The following is a 15,466-nucleotide window of genomic DNA, read 5'->3' as shown; positions in this document are numbered from 1 at the left end:
ATCTGTTGCAGCTGCATTTACACTGTGTTTGTGTCGTGTGAAATTTAAGGAATTCCACTGTGTGTCACAAAATAGCTACAGAAAAAAGATTTTAAGCATTCCTTTTCAAGCTGTGCACATTTATAACTGTGCAGGCAAACAAGAAGCCTAGTCAGTGTTTGTTGAGGTGATAGGTGATTGTAGCCCATTAAGAGACAGGATTCTGCAGGACAGATGATGGGTATCATTTTAGGTGCTGTATCCTTGTATGTAAGAAAAGAGTGGTTCTAGGGATCAATTCATTGATCATTTTAGAATGATTTTAGTATTCATCACCCAAGAGCATCCTTGTGATTAGTACTTCATGTTTCTCTTCTGTAAAATGTGCTTTATTTTTCAGGGAAAGGTAATTTTTCACACTTTCTGTTAGGTTTTTTTTTTAATGTCTACTCCAGTAAAAATTCATTACTGTAGGATCTGGTTTTTTGCAAGTGCATCTTTTCTCAGCAAGGGCTCTAGTGAAGATTTCTGCAACTGTGGTAGTGACTGAAGTACTGCATTCAAGGGTGTGGTGTCTTTTTCCTTTTCTTCACCAGATTTTTCAATTTCTGAAAGAAGGGGACAAAAAGCAGAATTCTAGCCTTATGTGCAAATAGTGGAAAATTTGGGCCCTGCTTTTAAATTCTTGGTGAAGTCTGACTTCAGATCTCCTGGAGATATGAATGCTGTTTACATAGGTAGTGGTGTGTCTGTCTTCTAATATTTCCCTTTGCATGCTCATATAAAGTTGGTCTAAGAAAGATGATTTAGCAGTTATTTCAATTAGCAATGATTCCTGTTTCCATGGCCCCCTCAGCTGATGCAATGTATCACCCTCCCTACCTTGACAGCATGTCACTACTTGTATAACCCTTCCAGCGGGAACAGCTGCCTACAACCTCTAATCTGATACCACTTGCTTCACTCCTACATGCCAGATTTACTCCTTGAGCTTCCACGACTATCTTGAAATCAGATCTTCCAAGACACCCGCTCCAATAGAGCATCATGGTACTTGGAGGGAATGGAATAGAGAAGTGAGAGGAACATGTGCCAAATGTTACTGTCATTAAGGTTAACTTCTAGAAATGAGCACTTTTTGTTTTAAATGTGATACACTGAAGTAATTTTTATTCTCTCTGTAATGATCATATTTGTGTATTGCTGTGCTTCAGGGCTCAAAATAGATGAGGTAGGTAGTATGAGGCTGAGGGGGATCTGTAAGATCAAGAAAGATGCAGAAAAGGCAAGTAGGGAATAAGTATTTACTGTTGTTCACAATCATGGGATTAGGGGGCATTCATTCAGACTATAAAGCAGCACATTTGAAATAAACAAAACTTAAACAAAAATATATCTTTTTTATGTAACCTCTTAATTAAATTGCAGAAGTAATTGCCCCATCATGTTGGGTTCAGAAGAGATTAGACAAATTCATACAGGAAAGATCCAGCAGGACAATGGTCTAGCAAGTGATTTAGGAAGGTCATAGGTATGTGATTGCTGAAAGCTGGGAGAGCATGCCAGCAGTGGTTCTGTCCCATCTCTACAGTCTTCTCCTAAGTACCAACTGCAGGGCAGTGGCAAAGAGAGGATGCTGGGCTAGTTGTTCTTTTGGTATAAGAGTAACTATGACTATAGTAAATCCAGGAATGTGATTTTTTTAATAAGACTTTCAGCCTGCTTTCTGACTAGAAATATTCAGAATATAATGATTTTAAAATTCTAGAATCAGGCACTTACATTTTCTGAGTTTGCAGTTGCTAATCATTTCTCTTAAAATACAAGATATCCTCAGGGGTGGTTTGTTGCTAACATTTGAGAAAGGTCTACAGTATTGCTATCAGTAGTTCATCTCTCTGTCACAGTGTTCTGCACTGGTAAAATAGACATCTTAGAGAAATCTTTGAAAAGTTTCAAAGAGTAGCTTAGAGAAAAACTAGCAGGATCAGCTTTCTGGATCATGAGTCAAAGTCCTGTTTTTAGAAGTCTTCAAAGAATCTTAATGCTATAGTAAGTGAATTGTACTGTGACTCCCAAACACTTTGGAGACTTTGAAGATGAGACTCAGATTTCCGAGGGGCTTAAGTGCTTACGAAAATGCTGACATGAAAGAAAAATGTCAGAAGGAAGAGAAGATCATGGGAGGAAGTGGACAGTGGACATACTGTTCTTGACATTGACTCTGTGTAGTGTTTCTACTTTTGTGTCTTCCTGCTTGTGGTTTTGGTTTCAGGTACCCTTAGCAAACCTTTCTGCCTCGGTGGTATCCAAACAGGGCACTCAATCAGAATAGCTTCGTTAGGCCAAATACTGCGGCAAGCTCTGAGCCAGATCAGGGTGAAATACCAGTGGAGCTAGTTTGAAAAGTTCATCAGATAAATTAAATGAGAAACTGAAAGCATTTGTTTATTTAATAAATAAAACGTCCATCTTTATCAACTTTGATGTTTCCTACCCTTTGATACTGTTCCACACTACCGCTCTCTAGAGGTTCTCATCTTACCAAGATACAGAACACAGGTTTGATTACGTGAAGGCAGTGGGCCAAAAAGCTAGAGGTCTTATGCAAATTCAGATATGCATTAATTTGCATAATGCTTCTGATATATAGATATATCTATATATGTATGTATATATGCATCCATTATCACTCCTTCTCTTTTGAAAGATACTTCTCCTTTCCCAGCCTCTCCCTGAGCTGGCTCTTCCCTTATTTCTTGTTGTCCTTGATGATGACTGGCCAATTTGAAGTCCAGGCCCTCATCACCCTGGAAACATAGGTTTGTCACTCTGGTCTAAACTCTGTACAAGCAATTCTAGCTCTTGTGCAGATTGTCATCTTAGCTGTTTTTTTGTGCTGGTAAGGAGTAGTTAAGGAGTTATTTCTAGATGCTTCCATCAGGGATTGTCTTCGGTAGATGTAATCACAGGACAGTTCTTTGTGATGAGTGTTACAGAGAATGGCTTAAGGACATATATTCACTTTCTCCTAGTTTTTCCTCCTCTTTTTGAGGATGAGGGTTGGAGCAGCCACGTGGGATAACCATCTGAGCTCAGCTCAGGCAAGAACATTTTTCCATCCTTTCGTGAGTTTGGATTGTGTAGGTTTGCTGAAACCTTGCTCCAGCTTCCACCCTGGGATCATCAGTAGGATCTTGAGGCTCAGCTCTCCTGTAAGCAGTGGATAATGTACTGTAGGAGTTATCACACTGTCAGGTGGTGAGGCCAAGCTGGATGAAAGAACTTTTGCCAGACAAGGAGCCTAGGAAATGGATTTGAGTTTCCATAAAACAGTTTAAAGGAAAGGAGACCTGCACCTGCTGTCTTGGGGCTGCCATCCTCAGGGAGACAACCCTGGTCCTGCATAAGATGACCAGTGGTAGCTGATTTTGTGCAAAAGGTTGCCAAAGAAGACATGTCTGTCCGCTCTAAAAAAAAATATTCCTTTTTATAAAGAGTAGAGTAATAAAGCAAGTGAGCTTTGTATTTGTGCTCAATAAATTTAAAAGTTTTTAGAATGGGTTTAGTTGGGGCTTAGAGGAGACGTTTGCGTGAAGGGATTTTACATCATAAGCGACCTTTTTCCTATGTCTAGAGTTAGGCCCTGGGGTGCAGGTCTCCAGCAGGTGTAAACTGTCACACAGAGTGGCAACATTTAAAGCTCCTGATGATCCACCCTCAGTTTTTCAAAACAGTCAACAGCCCAGTTGGACATGTGGAGCCTCCAAAACTGGAGCCAGAAGAGCTTTATTGAAAACCTGGCTACTTATTTTGGTGTTTATGTGGAACTTAATCTCTAGAAAATCTGGTCCAAAATGCAGTCTCACATATGCTGCATTACTGATGTTTACATGTTCAGCTGGGTAACTTGAGCTGCGTTGAACGAGAGTTGCACAAACAATGAAAGAAAGAAAAAGCCTCTTTGGCAGCTGTTTCATTTGTGAGCTTTGAAAAAGTTCAGATACATGAAGGAATTATTCTGCCAGATCTACTGAAGCTTGAGCTCATTGGAGTTGATGGAGTTCTCTCTCCTAACTTGAGAAGACTTTTTTTACCCCATTCTCTAAACTGGGTTAGTAATAGGCTGACCATAGAGTGACTTTATTGGAAAGAAAGTTTGTCAAGTAAATAATTCAGTAAATATTTTCCAGGCAGCCATGTCCAATAGATTGCATGGTGTGGTGGATAATAAGCAATACTGCCTTTTAAGACTGCAGGAATACAAAGTGCTCCAAAAAGTCTGACCCTAGTAGGGTTGAGGCCTGAGAAGAGAAAATGTTAATCCTACAACACGAGGCCAAGTTTTATTGGAAGGCATGTAGTATGGAGATAGTAATATAGTAGTCCTACATCCCAGCTGCTCCCTTTCTTCAACTCCTTCTCTTCATAAATGCATATTAAAGTAATTTTGAGGCAAGTAATTGAAAACAATCGGAAGAAATTCCTCATGGTAAAACTTTTTAAAGAGTTTAAGTTGTAATAACGTTTATTTCAGCATATATGGATTTGGGGACTGATGGTAAATTGAGCTGTCTCTTTATGGAAGTGGCAAATCACCAGCATTTGCTATCAAGTGGAGAAAAAAATGTTTATTAATCATTGCATTTGTTTCAGATTATTCATCAGAGCTGGAAGGCAATGGTTCAAGTTGCTTTGTGATACTATAAACAGAGCTCTGGGAAGGCCATGTACTTTGTAGCAAAATTTTGGGATTTGCACATGTACCAACTGAGACTTTTTCCTTCAGTAAGCGGTCGACTAATCTTCCAGCGAGCAGGATCTAGATTCCAGCGTGCTGTTTTGAAGGAACAAGTTTCAGTTGGCACTAATAGGGCAGTGAGGCCTGCTGGCTCACAGAGGAAGGGTCTCACAAATTTGGCTTATTTGAGTCTTTCCTTCTTACACTGCAATAGGCAAGGAAAGTCTTCACTTCTCCTTTTCCTGTGCGCTCCCAAATTGCTCAGATGGGGTTATGAAAAGGTTCAAATCTAGAAAAGAGTAAGAACTGAGGGCAGGGAGGATTTTGATGCAGAAAATTTGAGGCAATAGTGCTTCACACTTCCTGGTAAATAAAAAATGGAGAAGGACTGTCTACACACTTGCATTGTAGTTCAAGACAGGAGGAGACTGTCTGGTTTCCCAGGGTACTGCTGTAATTACCCTAGAGTTTTTTTACTCTGTGAAGAAGAGCTACAATTTCTGTCACATGAAGCACGGGCAGCACACCAGCACAAATAGTGATAGCAAGATCAGCCAAGCAAGCTGCTGAACTAGCTGGTGTTCCTGCATTAGTTACTGGCTGAGTTTCTGCAGCATTTCAGAGCTTCCTGGCCTTGCCTGCAAGAGTACTGGCAAAAGCAGCTTGCTTTTACCTTAGTGTATTGTGGCCAGTCCTGGAGGAATTAATTTCTGCAGGAGCTGTGCCAGCTCTTCTAAGGTTTTGAATGTTGTGGATCATTTAGCTTTGTTGTGTTTTTTCTCCCCTCCAAAAATAAAATGAAAGCAAAACACACACCAACTAATTTGCTGACATGTTGGCACATACTGTGAAATAACTGGTTGCAGAGTCTCCATAAAAAGGAAAACATGGATTTTTCAGGTGGTGAGTTGCTTTTATCCAAAGAAAAAACAGAAAATGGATATGATATACCTTTTATGAGCAAAACAGGAGAGTTGCAAGGTTGAATGTGGATCAGATATCTTTTAGTGGCAGTGGTTTCCCGATGCTGAAACATACATCTCTCCTAACACAACAGCATAAAAACTTTTATGCCAAATAGAAGTGATGGGGGGTAGGCAGGGACCCTCAAAACAGCCAGTAGCTAATGCTGCCTTTGTGGTTTTATATATTTGCCTATTAAAATGACAATACAGACATGGAACATTTAGATTTAAGAAGCCTTCTTTTCATTAAACAACATTAAACAAACTGACAAAGTAGGGGGTTATGACTCCAGTAATTGAAACATGCTGTTCTGTTCAAGACCAGAACTCTATAAAGACTCTTTTCACCCAGTAATGCCCTTTGTGTTTGCCTGCTACCCCTGCTAGAAATTACTGTAGGCCTGAAGTATGTCTTTCCAAGTGGAGTGGGAATGACAGAGTGCAACACCACACTTGGCAGATGGGGTCACAGCCTTTTTAGGACGTTAACATTCATTGTGCATTGGAAATCAATTTGCAGCTCAGAATGCATGGAGACTTAGCTGGACTTCCCTCCCCACTGTTTTTTTATGTTAACTTTAAACCTAGGATGCAGGAAAAAGATGGATTAATTTGGATTAACTCTGATGGGGCTCGGGTAGTTTTCATTAGCTTAATTTACAGTGTGCCTTTTCATGGATTCCTTGCTCTTCTAGATGTATATTCTGAATCTGTACATCATCTTGCATTTCTTTTTCCTTCTCTCTTCTAGATGTTGATGAGTGTCAGGATAACAATGGAGGGTGCCAGCAGATTTGTGTAAATACTATGGGCAGCTATGAATGTCAATGCAAAGAGGGCTTTTTTCTGAGTGATAACCAGCATACCTGCATTCATCGCTCCATTGGTAAGTTTTCAGTGTGTAAATTGTGCTCTTCAGAATAACTGTGTTCAGTCAGAAATGCAGAAACTGTTTGGGGGGATTTTTTTTATCCACAGAGCTCCCAAAATCATTTCACTGGTTGATTGGAATGGATTGATTTCTCTGCTACCCAAACTTGTAGCAGAGCCATAAATAAGACAGGGGAAAAGGCTTTAGTTTGACATAGAAATTATACTTGGTTCAAACAGCAGGCTTTTTGGGCAGGCAGAGGCAGATTTTCAAATGGCAATTTTCTGCTTGTGAGTTTCCAAGACTTAAAAATTTCTCGTCTGTTTATTGTATAATAGGTCACCTGTCTTCCACCTTGGAGAGCATGGTATCTTAAATCAAAATGAACAGCTTGTTGCTTCTGGAATTTATACAGGTTATGGGTTTTTTGCCAGTCATGTAACTCATTGCTTCATTGCAGACTGATGATGGCTGATATTATATGGACACAGCATTTTTCTTTGGTTCACTACCCTGCCTAGGGTGGATTAGAAAACTGCTTCTCTGTTGCCTATGCACTAGCAGTAGAAATAAGGAATCCTTCCAAAACTGTGATCCTTGTCTGCTGCTGATTTTGACTAGAATAAGCAGCTCTCCCTTTTCTATACATGTCAGACATGGAAGACAAGTTTGAGTGGAAAGGGAGAAAAGAAAACAGCATAGCTATAAATCTTTGCAATTAAGTGGACTCTTTATGTGTTCATTCAGACTTCTGGTGACCCTGGCAGCAATGGGAATATACGCTAGCAAACTCATTTACCAACAGGCAATACAGAATGACAAAGTAGCAAGATGAGTCTGGTGATGAACAATGTAAGCACACTGTAAATTTCAACAAGCCACACAAATGGTTCTGAACTATTTTAAGTCACTAAAATTAACCAGAAAATCCTACTTGAACACCGAGTATGAATTTAGCCACTCTGTTGACAAAGCAGAACGTTGTAGCGTAGCATCTCAGAAATGTAAATGTATTTCTGGCACTGAGTGTCTGCTTACACAGCATTGTAAAGACAAGTAGTAATTTTGGTTTTCAGAAGTGTGAATCTCTGGAATATATTCACAGGTCCACTTATTAGCATGACTGTTAGGTTTCAAGTGATTGAGGTATTTTGATTATGACGAGAACATACAATTAAGCTCTATCAACCAGGGCATTTTAAAGGTTGTTATCTAATAGTTTTTAGTCATTCTTTTCAACATAAATTGTTCAAATTTCTGTCCAGTGTAAAGTATCCCTGACACAAAGATATCCAACAGAGCAAGGAATAGTAGCTGGAGGCTTAATGAAAACCACTTGCAGAGTACTGTGATACAATCATTATTTCAATTTGCACATTATAAAAATTCCCAGCTGTAATAAAAGAGAATTTAGTTATCTGAGATGGAAACTAATGAAATAAATGAAAAATGAGACTCCAAAGGCAAAAGTTTCTTCTAAGGAATAGATTTATTGAGGGAAAAACGGTAAGTTTTTATGGCAAAGAGGATTCCTAGTTTGCCGGAAGGACTGGGGGAGTGGATTTGAAGGTTGACTGCTGTATGCACTTAATAAATATGCATGGGAGTAATATATTAGCATTAACTTGTTTACAAAGAAAATGTCAATATAGGACATGGATGTTTAATTTGAAGCAACATTTTCATATTATTTTAGATCTGAAAAAAACAAACAACCTACCAAATAGACTAATGGTGATTGCAAAATGTTTTATGAACAAACGGTTTGTAGCTTTTCAAAAATAAAGTACCAATTTACAATAATACCAAACATTACACTGTAGTGCCATGATCCCCCCCCAGAAATACATTGGATGGGTATGCTGGAGGAAGGAAATGAGATTAAATGATCTCTTTCAGTTGTCAGAGGTGACCGAGCTGCAAATAGTAAACATGCATGGTGAGAAAGTAAATGGCTTTTCTAATATCTGTGTTTACTCGCTTTCATCTGTCTCACTTGTAAGCGCTGCTACAGAAACTGCTGGAACGCAAAAATACGCATCAACACATTTAGCCAGAATGGTGCCTAGGGCTAGATTGTGTCTATACCTCTGTTGGTAAACAAGGCTAAAGTGGACAAAGGCACACCACACAGCCAGCATTGCAATCCAAACACAAAGGCGCTGACTTGCCAAAGCCCTTTAGCAAGCTTGTTGACTTTGAGCATAATAAGATCCATTAATTGCAGTGGGATTACTTTTCTGTCTCTGAAAAATGCATGTGCAGTCACACAGTCTCGGTGTCCTTGACATTACCTAAAGTCTCTTCAAGGACTGAGCCAGTCTAAAACAATCAACCACAAGGTTGTCCATGCAGTTCACTGCCACCTTTTCCCTCCTGTTTTCAAATGCCTTGGGAAAAGGGGATAAGCATTGCAAGGTGCTTAGGATGTACTTGGAGTTGGGATGATTTGGAATGGAGGGAGCAGTACCAAGCCTAAGCAATGCCCTGTCTGCAGGCCCAGCTCACTTGCCTCGGCCATCAGCAAGGCTGGTGCTGATCACAGGCTTTGAGCTCATCAGCACAATCAAGTGATGTGCTAGTTTCAGAGTTGAAAAAGGGCATTGGATATTCTCTTGGGGGTTGAGCAGAGGAAGGAATATGTCGTCCCTTTTTGCACTAACCAGCCAAGGGAAAGGTGTCTTATGATATGAGGTACTGTCCTTAAAATTGTTGGCTGCTGTGTGAATCTCCTTGGCTTCCAGAGATGTGCTGTGCCTGTCCCAGTGTTTCAGGGGTGTATTGTACCACTGTGCTCCTACTCACAAGCTGTGGTTAAAAGCCACACTGGATTTCATGGTAGAGGCTTTTACTATCATCCTTGTGTCCCAAATGACATGTTTGCTTGCCATCTAGAAGTGTTCTTATTATTTCCTGTGGACAAAAAGGATTAATGATCTATGAGAAATATGAATTTTATACCAATGGGAGGCCAGGCTGACATTAAAGTCAGGGCAAACCCTCATTTCCCAGTATTTGCTTCATTTCACTATCTTCATTACAGACCTACTTATTTCTTATGTTTAGTCTCAGTATCTTTTGGGAGGATACTATGCCCAGTACAACTTGCCTCATTTATTTTTGCACAAAACTTAATTTCCCTTTGCTGAGTCAGATTTTTAGTACTAGCTTACTCACAGAAATGATGGCAACAATGGGGAGAGAGAATGGGAGGGAGAACAGATTGTAAAAGATACGGAGAACTTAACAGTTGTTTATCTTAGTACGTCTTCATTGCAAGTGCATAGAAGAGGCACGTTTGTGTTTGTTTCCTCATGACTTAAAAAGAAACCAGAATAAACCAGCTGTTAGTGTATCATCTCCAGCTCCAGAGGGAGCATGTGTTTAATAATGTGAAGATTAGTATCATACACTACAGCTGTGACTGAGTCAGGTGAGTGGGTTACAGCATGTTTTCCCTTAATTTGATAAGCCAAAAGGCCCTATTTAGCAAAGCCTCTGGGCACATCCTTAAAGTCCTAGTGATAGCAAAGTTGGTTAAAAATCTGAATTGGGCTTAAAAAGCATCAAAATAGAGTTTAGCTATATGCCTGTATCTCCGCTGAAGTTCAGAGTGATCGGTATGAAAGGTAGGGTATGTCCCATTTGCATTACAACTACAAAAGGTCTTGTGGTCAGGAGCACTGGCTACAAACTGCCTCACCAACCAAAATTCTCAGCGGAAGCATTGTAGAAAGCCATTGCTGTCCCACCTCCAGAGGTCAAGTCTCCTAAAGCACAAAGGTTGTTTGCTTACAGGCCAGATACTTAGGAGTTCTGTGGCTAGGAAAGACTTCTGTTGTTTTAGATTCCATCCCCTGAATGTCTACCTAAAGCATAGTTATAGTAATGGTCTTATATCTGCTAATCATTCACTGCCAATGTTTTTATACAGCTAGTGCCAAGTAAACTAAAAAGGCAGGTGCAATTAGGAGTGGTAATTATAAGTGGAGACAAGAAGAGGTGGAGAAGTACCGGGCTATAGAAGACTGGAAATGATGATGGTCTGGTCAAACAGTGGAAAAGCTTTTTACACGGTTGTCACGATCATTTTCAAGCCTGTTAAAAAAGCATTTGGCAAGGAAATGCTTTTTCACTTCCCCTTATCCCATTAGCCTTATGTTCTTAGCAGAGTTAGGGAGGTTGACAAAAAGTCAAGCTACCACAACTTAGCAAATTACTGTGCTACAGAGTTTCAAAACCAGCTTGTCTCTTTCTGCACTAAAAGTGTAACAGTTTAGTCCCAGAGGAAAGGGAAACATGATAAGCCAAGTTGTTTTGCATTTGTCATGGGCTAAGTGGGCTTATGAAATGTTTTCCCATGCTTGTGCTGACATAGTAACTTGTTAAACTTGATTATATGTTTAAACCCTTGTTAATTTTGCAGTAGTAGCGTAGGACTCTTTCGGTCAGCTGACATCAAACTACCAAGTTTCTTCTTGTTCTGAGGATTATAAAACCACGTTTGTTCAATTTTTTCATTCCAGCCTTCCATGATTTATTTTTATTCCTTTACCTGTTTTCTTAGTTCAGTGCGATTTTATAGCAGTAGAATAATGTGTTAGGATTCCGTGGGAGGAAGCATGGGTCCCCCATCAGTTCAGGAAAGGTTACAGGTTGGGATTCTGGACTCCATTCCCATCTCTGGTGCTGATGCCTTGTGGGACTCTGAGCAAGAAGGTTATTGTGACTCAGAATTTCTGCAAAGCACTTTAGAGGACAGAGGTGCTTTTTCTACAGAAAGCACAATAATCTATTCATATTTAGATTAATGCAGAAGGGTGACTTTAAATAATTAAGTGTTGCCAGCTCCGTTCCAGACTTTATGAAGTACAAGGTTTCTCATCTCAACTATGAAAGCTCTTTCATGATGATGTAACTGGTTAAATTAGTCCATTACTGGAATATACTTTGCCATAGCTACCCTGAGTACAGGCATCCCATTCACTGGAGCAGAACAGTCCTATTTATCTTTTTAAATTGGAATCCTAATATGATTGTAAAGAAGAGGAATATATGTAAAGTAAATTTTAAGGAAGTCAATTCATGTGCTTTTAGATAAAATGATAAGAAAACCTTTCAGGCAGCATAAGTTTTATCTGGACAAACATACTGCAATCTTGGAAGCTTTTTCCTAAAACCGCACACAGTATGACCTAAGCGTAACAGAAACTTGTCTGCTTATACATTCCCATGATACATTTTGAATAAATAGTTCAGTTGATTATCTTTCACAGAATACAGGATACAGAATGTATCCAGGAAAAAAGGCTTAATAAACCATTTTAAATCTCATTGTGCCCTGTTAGAAGTGTGCAACCTTTTAAAACTGTGTATAACCCATGAAAATTGCTGTACTTTGGTTTCAGGGATTCTTATTTGCTTCGGCAGCCTGTGTGAATGGCACCTCACATTTGCTTTCTCCATTCGTCTGGAATGGAGGGAGTTTGTAATTTGTTTGGAGGGAAAATGCAACAGGTGAAAACACCTGGTATAAGTAAAAAATAATGTCTGTTAGGCCTGATCTCCCTCCTCTCATGTATCAATGATGTATCATGATTAGGACTAGTAAAGTTACACTGGTGTAAAACTGGTTTAAGTGAAATCTGACTTAAGTTTGGTTGTGAGGGGAAGCAGTTGTTATATAATCATAAAAACAATATTAGGTGAAAGTTTAGGACTAGATGTGAGACTAAGTAGCCTTGTAGAATCATAGAACAGCCCAGGTTGGAAGGGACCTCAACAGATCATCTGGTCCAACCTTTTGTGGGAAAGGGAGCCTACATGAGATTGTCGAGTGCCCTGTCTAGTCGCATCTTGAAAACTGCCAGCAGTAGGGACTCTACCATGTCCCTGGGGAGGTTGTTCCAGTGAGTGATTGTTCTCAGTGTAAAAAACTTCTTTCTTATGTCAAGATAAAACCTCTCCCAGTGCAACTTGTACCCATTGCCCTTTGTCATCTCCATGTGGCTCCTTGTGAAAAGAGAGCTTCTATCCTCTTTGTAGCTGCCGTTTAAGTACTATCCAAGTAAAACTAAGTCTATCCAAATAAAACTGTAAAAGCAGAGTTTTAATTATCAAAATTGTCGGTAGTTTTTTGTTTGTTTGTTTGTTTTTTCCCCTCAGCTTTTCACATTAAGGCCTTCAATAAATGTCAGATTAAATGGTGACTGCTTAGGATGTCATAGAATTGGAGGCAAAGGCATGTCACTTTTGGCTTACAAAAATTTTAAATGCTTCTGAAACCTGAGGCTGCAACCTTCCTTTTATAGGTAAGAAAACTGAGGTGTAAATATTACAGTATTGTCTAAAGCTCTCATGGCTGTGTCTGAACTGCAGGTTAGATTCACTCCATTAGAGCAGCTGCAGCCCTGTTCCTCAGAGCAGTCCAGGTAGAAACCAGGATGTGAGGAAATTATATAGGATATGAAATTAAGATAGAGTTTTGGTATATCCCAAGTTGCAGAGTTAAATACAGCCAAGTACGGTTGGTTGCAGGTCCTTGTTGAGTTCCTAGGGACCAATTCAACCCCTGTCATACTTATACGCAACAAAATATGATGAAGTCTCTACATATTCTACCTTAGTTTTATAGCTCGCTTGTGTTCTGAAGGAAAAATATCGTGCTTTAGAATTTTCTGGGACTTTGAATTAGGTTTAATTCAGAAAGAAAACCAAATTTTGTTGAGTAATCAATACCCTCTGCTGCTTTGCTTCAGCTGAGATTGAATGCACTAGTAAACCAACTGGTTAGCAGGATGCAATGGTGGTGAGTTCATTGAAACTCAAAGGAGAAATCTCCCAATACTTGGAAACAATAACAGATTGCCAGATTTTGCCAAAATCTGGGATTGAATTCTAAGAGTGTTGTGCAGAAGCTGTCCTGTAACAGGTCCCAGATTCAAGTGTACTGATCAGAACAGACATAAATATTTTAAAAATAAAACAGAAAAGAATATTAAAAAAATTAAAGCCTAGATGTACTAGAAAACATCAACTGGTAAGTAATCTGAAAGTCACACGTGTAACTTGCATATAATGCTTGAACAGTAGTAAAAGTAGATGCACAGTTGAACATGACTGACTAAGTGATAAACTAGGACTTGCAGAAAATTTCTCAATGAGCCAGAATCTGAAATAGTTTAATGGTACGGTGGTTGTTTCTGCATGGCTCCATTGCCAATGCCTTTTGGTATGGAAAGGATGAAACTAAAGGGGGAAAAGAAGTGTGTAAGAAATAATGAAGCTGGAGATAGAAAGAAGTGTGTCTTAGAAAGAGCAGCTGTTTGAAACACCCTGCAGCAGCATGACATCCAGCCAGCTTGCTAGAGGGGGCAGGGAATTCATAAGTTAGATCAAAAATCTCTCCACACCTGTGTGACAGAAAGTGCAGCGAACAGTCTGTAGCTCAGCAACTGACTGACTGGCAGTGCTGACAAGATGGGAAAGCTATACGCACGAATGGGAAAACACACTGGAAAGTAGTACATTAAAAAAAAATTAAAGAGAGAAAATATGCAAAGGGGGCTTTCACACTCAATCATTCAATAGCATTGGAAGTGAACCAATATTCTGCTCGTACTGTCTGCTCTGGATATAGCAGGATTATACTAAATAAAAGAACTGATGTGTTTTTAAAGGCCTCTTGCATCCAGTTGACTGAAACATCAGGTGAGAAAGATCTGGGAAGAATATTAAGCCACAGTGTACTGGAAAAAAGCTTGCATTCACACATGCACACAACAAATGGACTCTGTTTTAAGTATACCATACGTTGTGTTTGTCATGATGTGTCTCTCTCATGCCATCAGGGATACAATAATGAATTCAGGGCCTGCTCTGAATACTGTGTAAAGATGTTCAGCATCTTTCATACCTACTATAGTCACTATAGGTCTCTCCGTGTATGTCTCATATTTTTCACTGTGCAGAGAGATCAGCCACAGACCATGTTGCAGGCACTGTTCCTCTTTTCTGCTATTCGTGACAAATCTCAGAGATGTGATCCAGCAGGAACTCTCTACAGGCCGATACCGCACTGTGGTTTTGGCTATAAACCAGTAGGAATTCAAGATACGAATGCCAAATACCTGTTCATATATACTGTTACCCTCCTGTATATGGTATGCATACTATGCATTTAATGGGTTCTATTAATTATTCAATTCCATGTAATTATGTTTGAGGTTGCTCTGAGCTATTCTGAAATAATTTAGGAGTTAATGGAAATAAGAAGGAAGATGCTTGTATTTAATAGCCGTGTATATTTTCAAGCCTAAGAATACTTGCATGCTCTGTTAAGCTTTATATCTTAGAAGTATCTGGGTCATAAAATTGTTGGTTTTGTTACTGTTCTTGATGGTATCTTGATTCTTTTGTACTTGAGCACCAGTCAAGAATGGGGCCAGATTGCACGAGACCTCATACAAAATGGGAAAATTTACAGCCTAAGTAAACAAGGTGAGCATAGGGCAGAGGACAGCACAAAACACATAGGCACTGTGAATGCTTTCATGGCAGAAACATTGTAGTAGCACCATGAGATATTTTTAAGAGGGGGCACAAAGGAAGAAGGGAGTGAGACAAGGGTATGTCAGGTAAACAGAAAGTAAGAGAAGGAGGGACAGAAGACAGACAGCCAAGTGGGAATGAGTTGAAGTGGAGGAGGATAGACTGAAGAAGAAAAGAAGGGTGTGAAATAGCACATGGCAAAATCTGTACTGCTTCTCTGTCTCCTTAATTCCCTGGCTCACTAATGCCATTTCTTTTCAGTATCCTTTCCCTCATAGTTTTCTTTCCATCTAGCGAACTCCTCTCCTGCATAAACCACAGTATAGTCATAGTATAGTCAAACTGCAGCAATGTCTTTGA

The 15,466-nt window shown here is 39.5% G+C and overlaps 1 protein-coding gene across 4 annotated transcripts in view; it reads left to right on the top strand.

Annotated features, from left to right (window-relative positions):
- SCUBE1 (signal peptide, CUB domain and EGF like domain containing 1) overlaps positions 1-15,466 on the top strand; it is a 217,630-nt gene that overhangs the window by 48,359 nt on the left and 153,805 nt on the right. For all 4 annotated transcript variants that reach the window (XM_052790181.1, XM_052790180.1, XM_052790179.1 and 1 more), the window contains exon 4: positions 6,437-6,571. In XM_052790181.1, coding sequence (XP_052646141.1) covers positions 6,437-6,571 — 135 coding nt within the window. The remainder of the gene's footprint in view (positions 1-6,436; positions 6,572-15,466) is intronic.

The sequence above is a fragment of the Harpia harpyja genome, chromosome 6 (assembly GCF_026419915.1).
Source record: "Harpia harpyja isolate bHarHar1 chromosome 6, bHarHar1 primary haplotype, whole genome shotgun sequence".
In the NCBI taxonomy this organism is placed as follows: Eukaryota; Metazoa; Chordata; class Aves; order Accipitriformes; family Accipitridae; genus Harpia; species Harpia harpyja.
The sequence above is the reverse complement of the archived record's forward strand: the minus strand, read 5'-3'. Positions and strand labels throughout refer to the sequence as shown.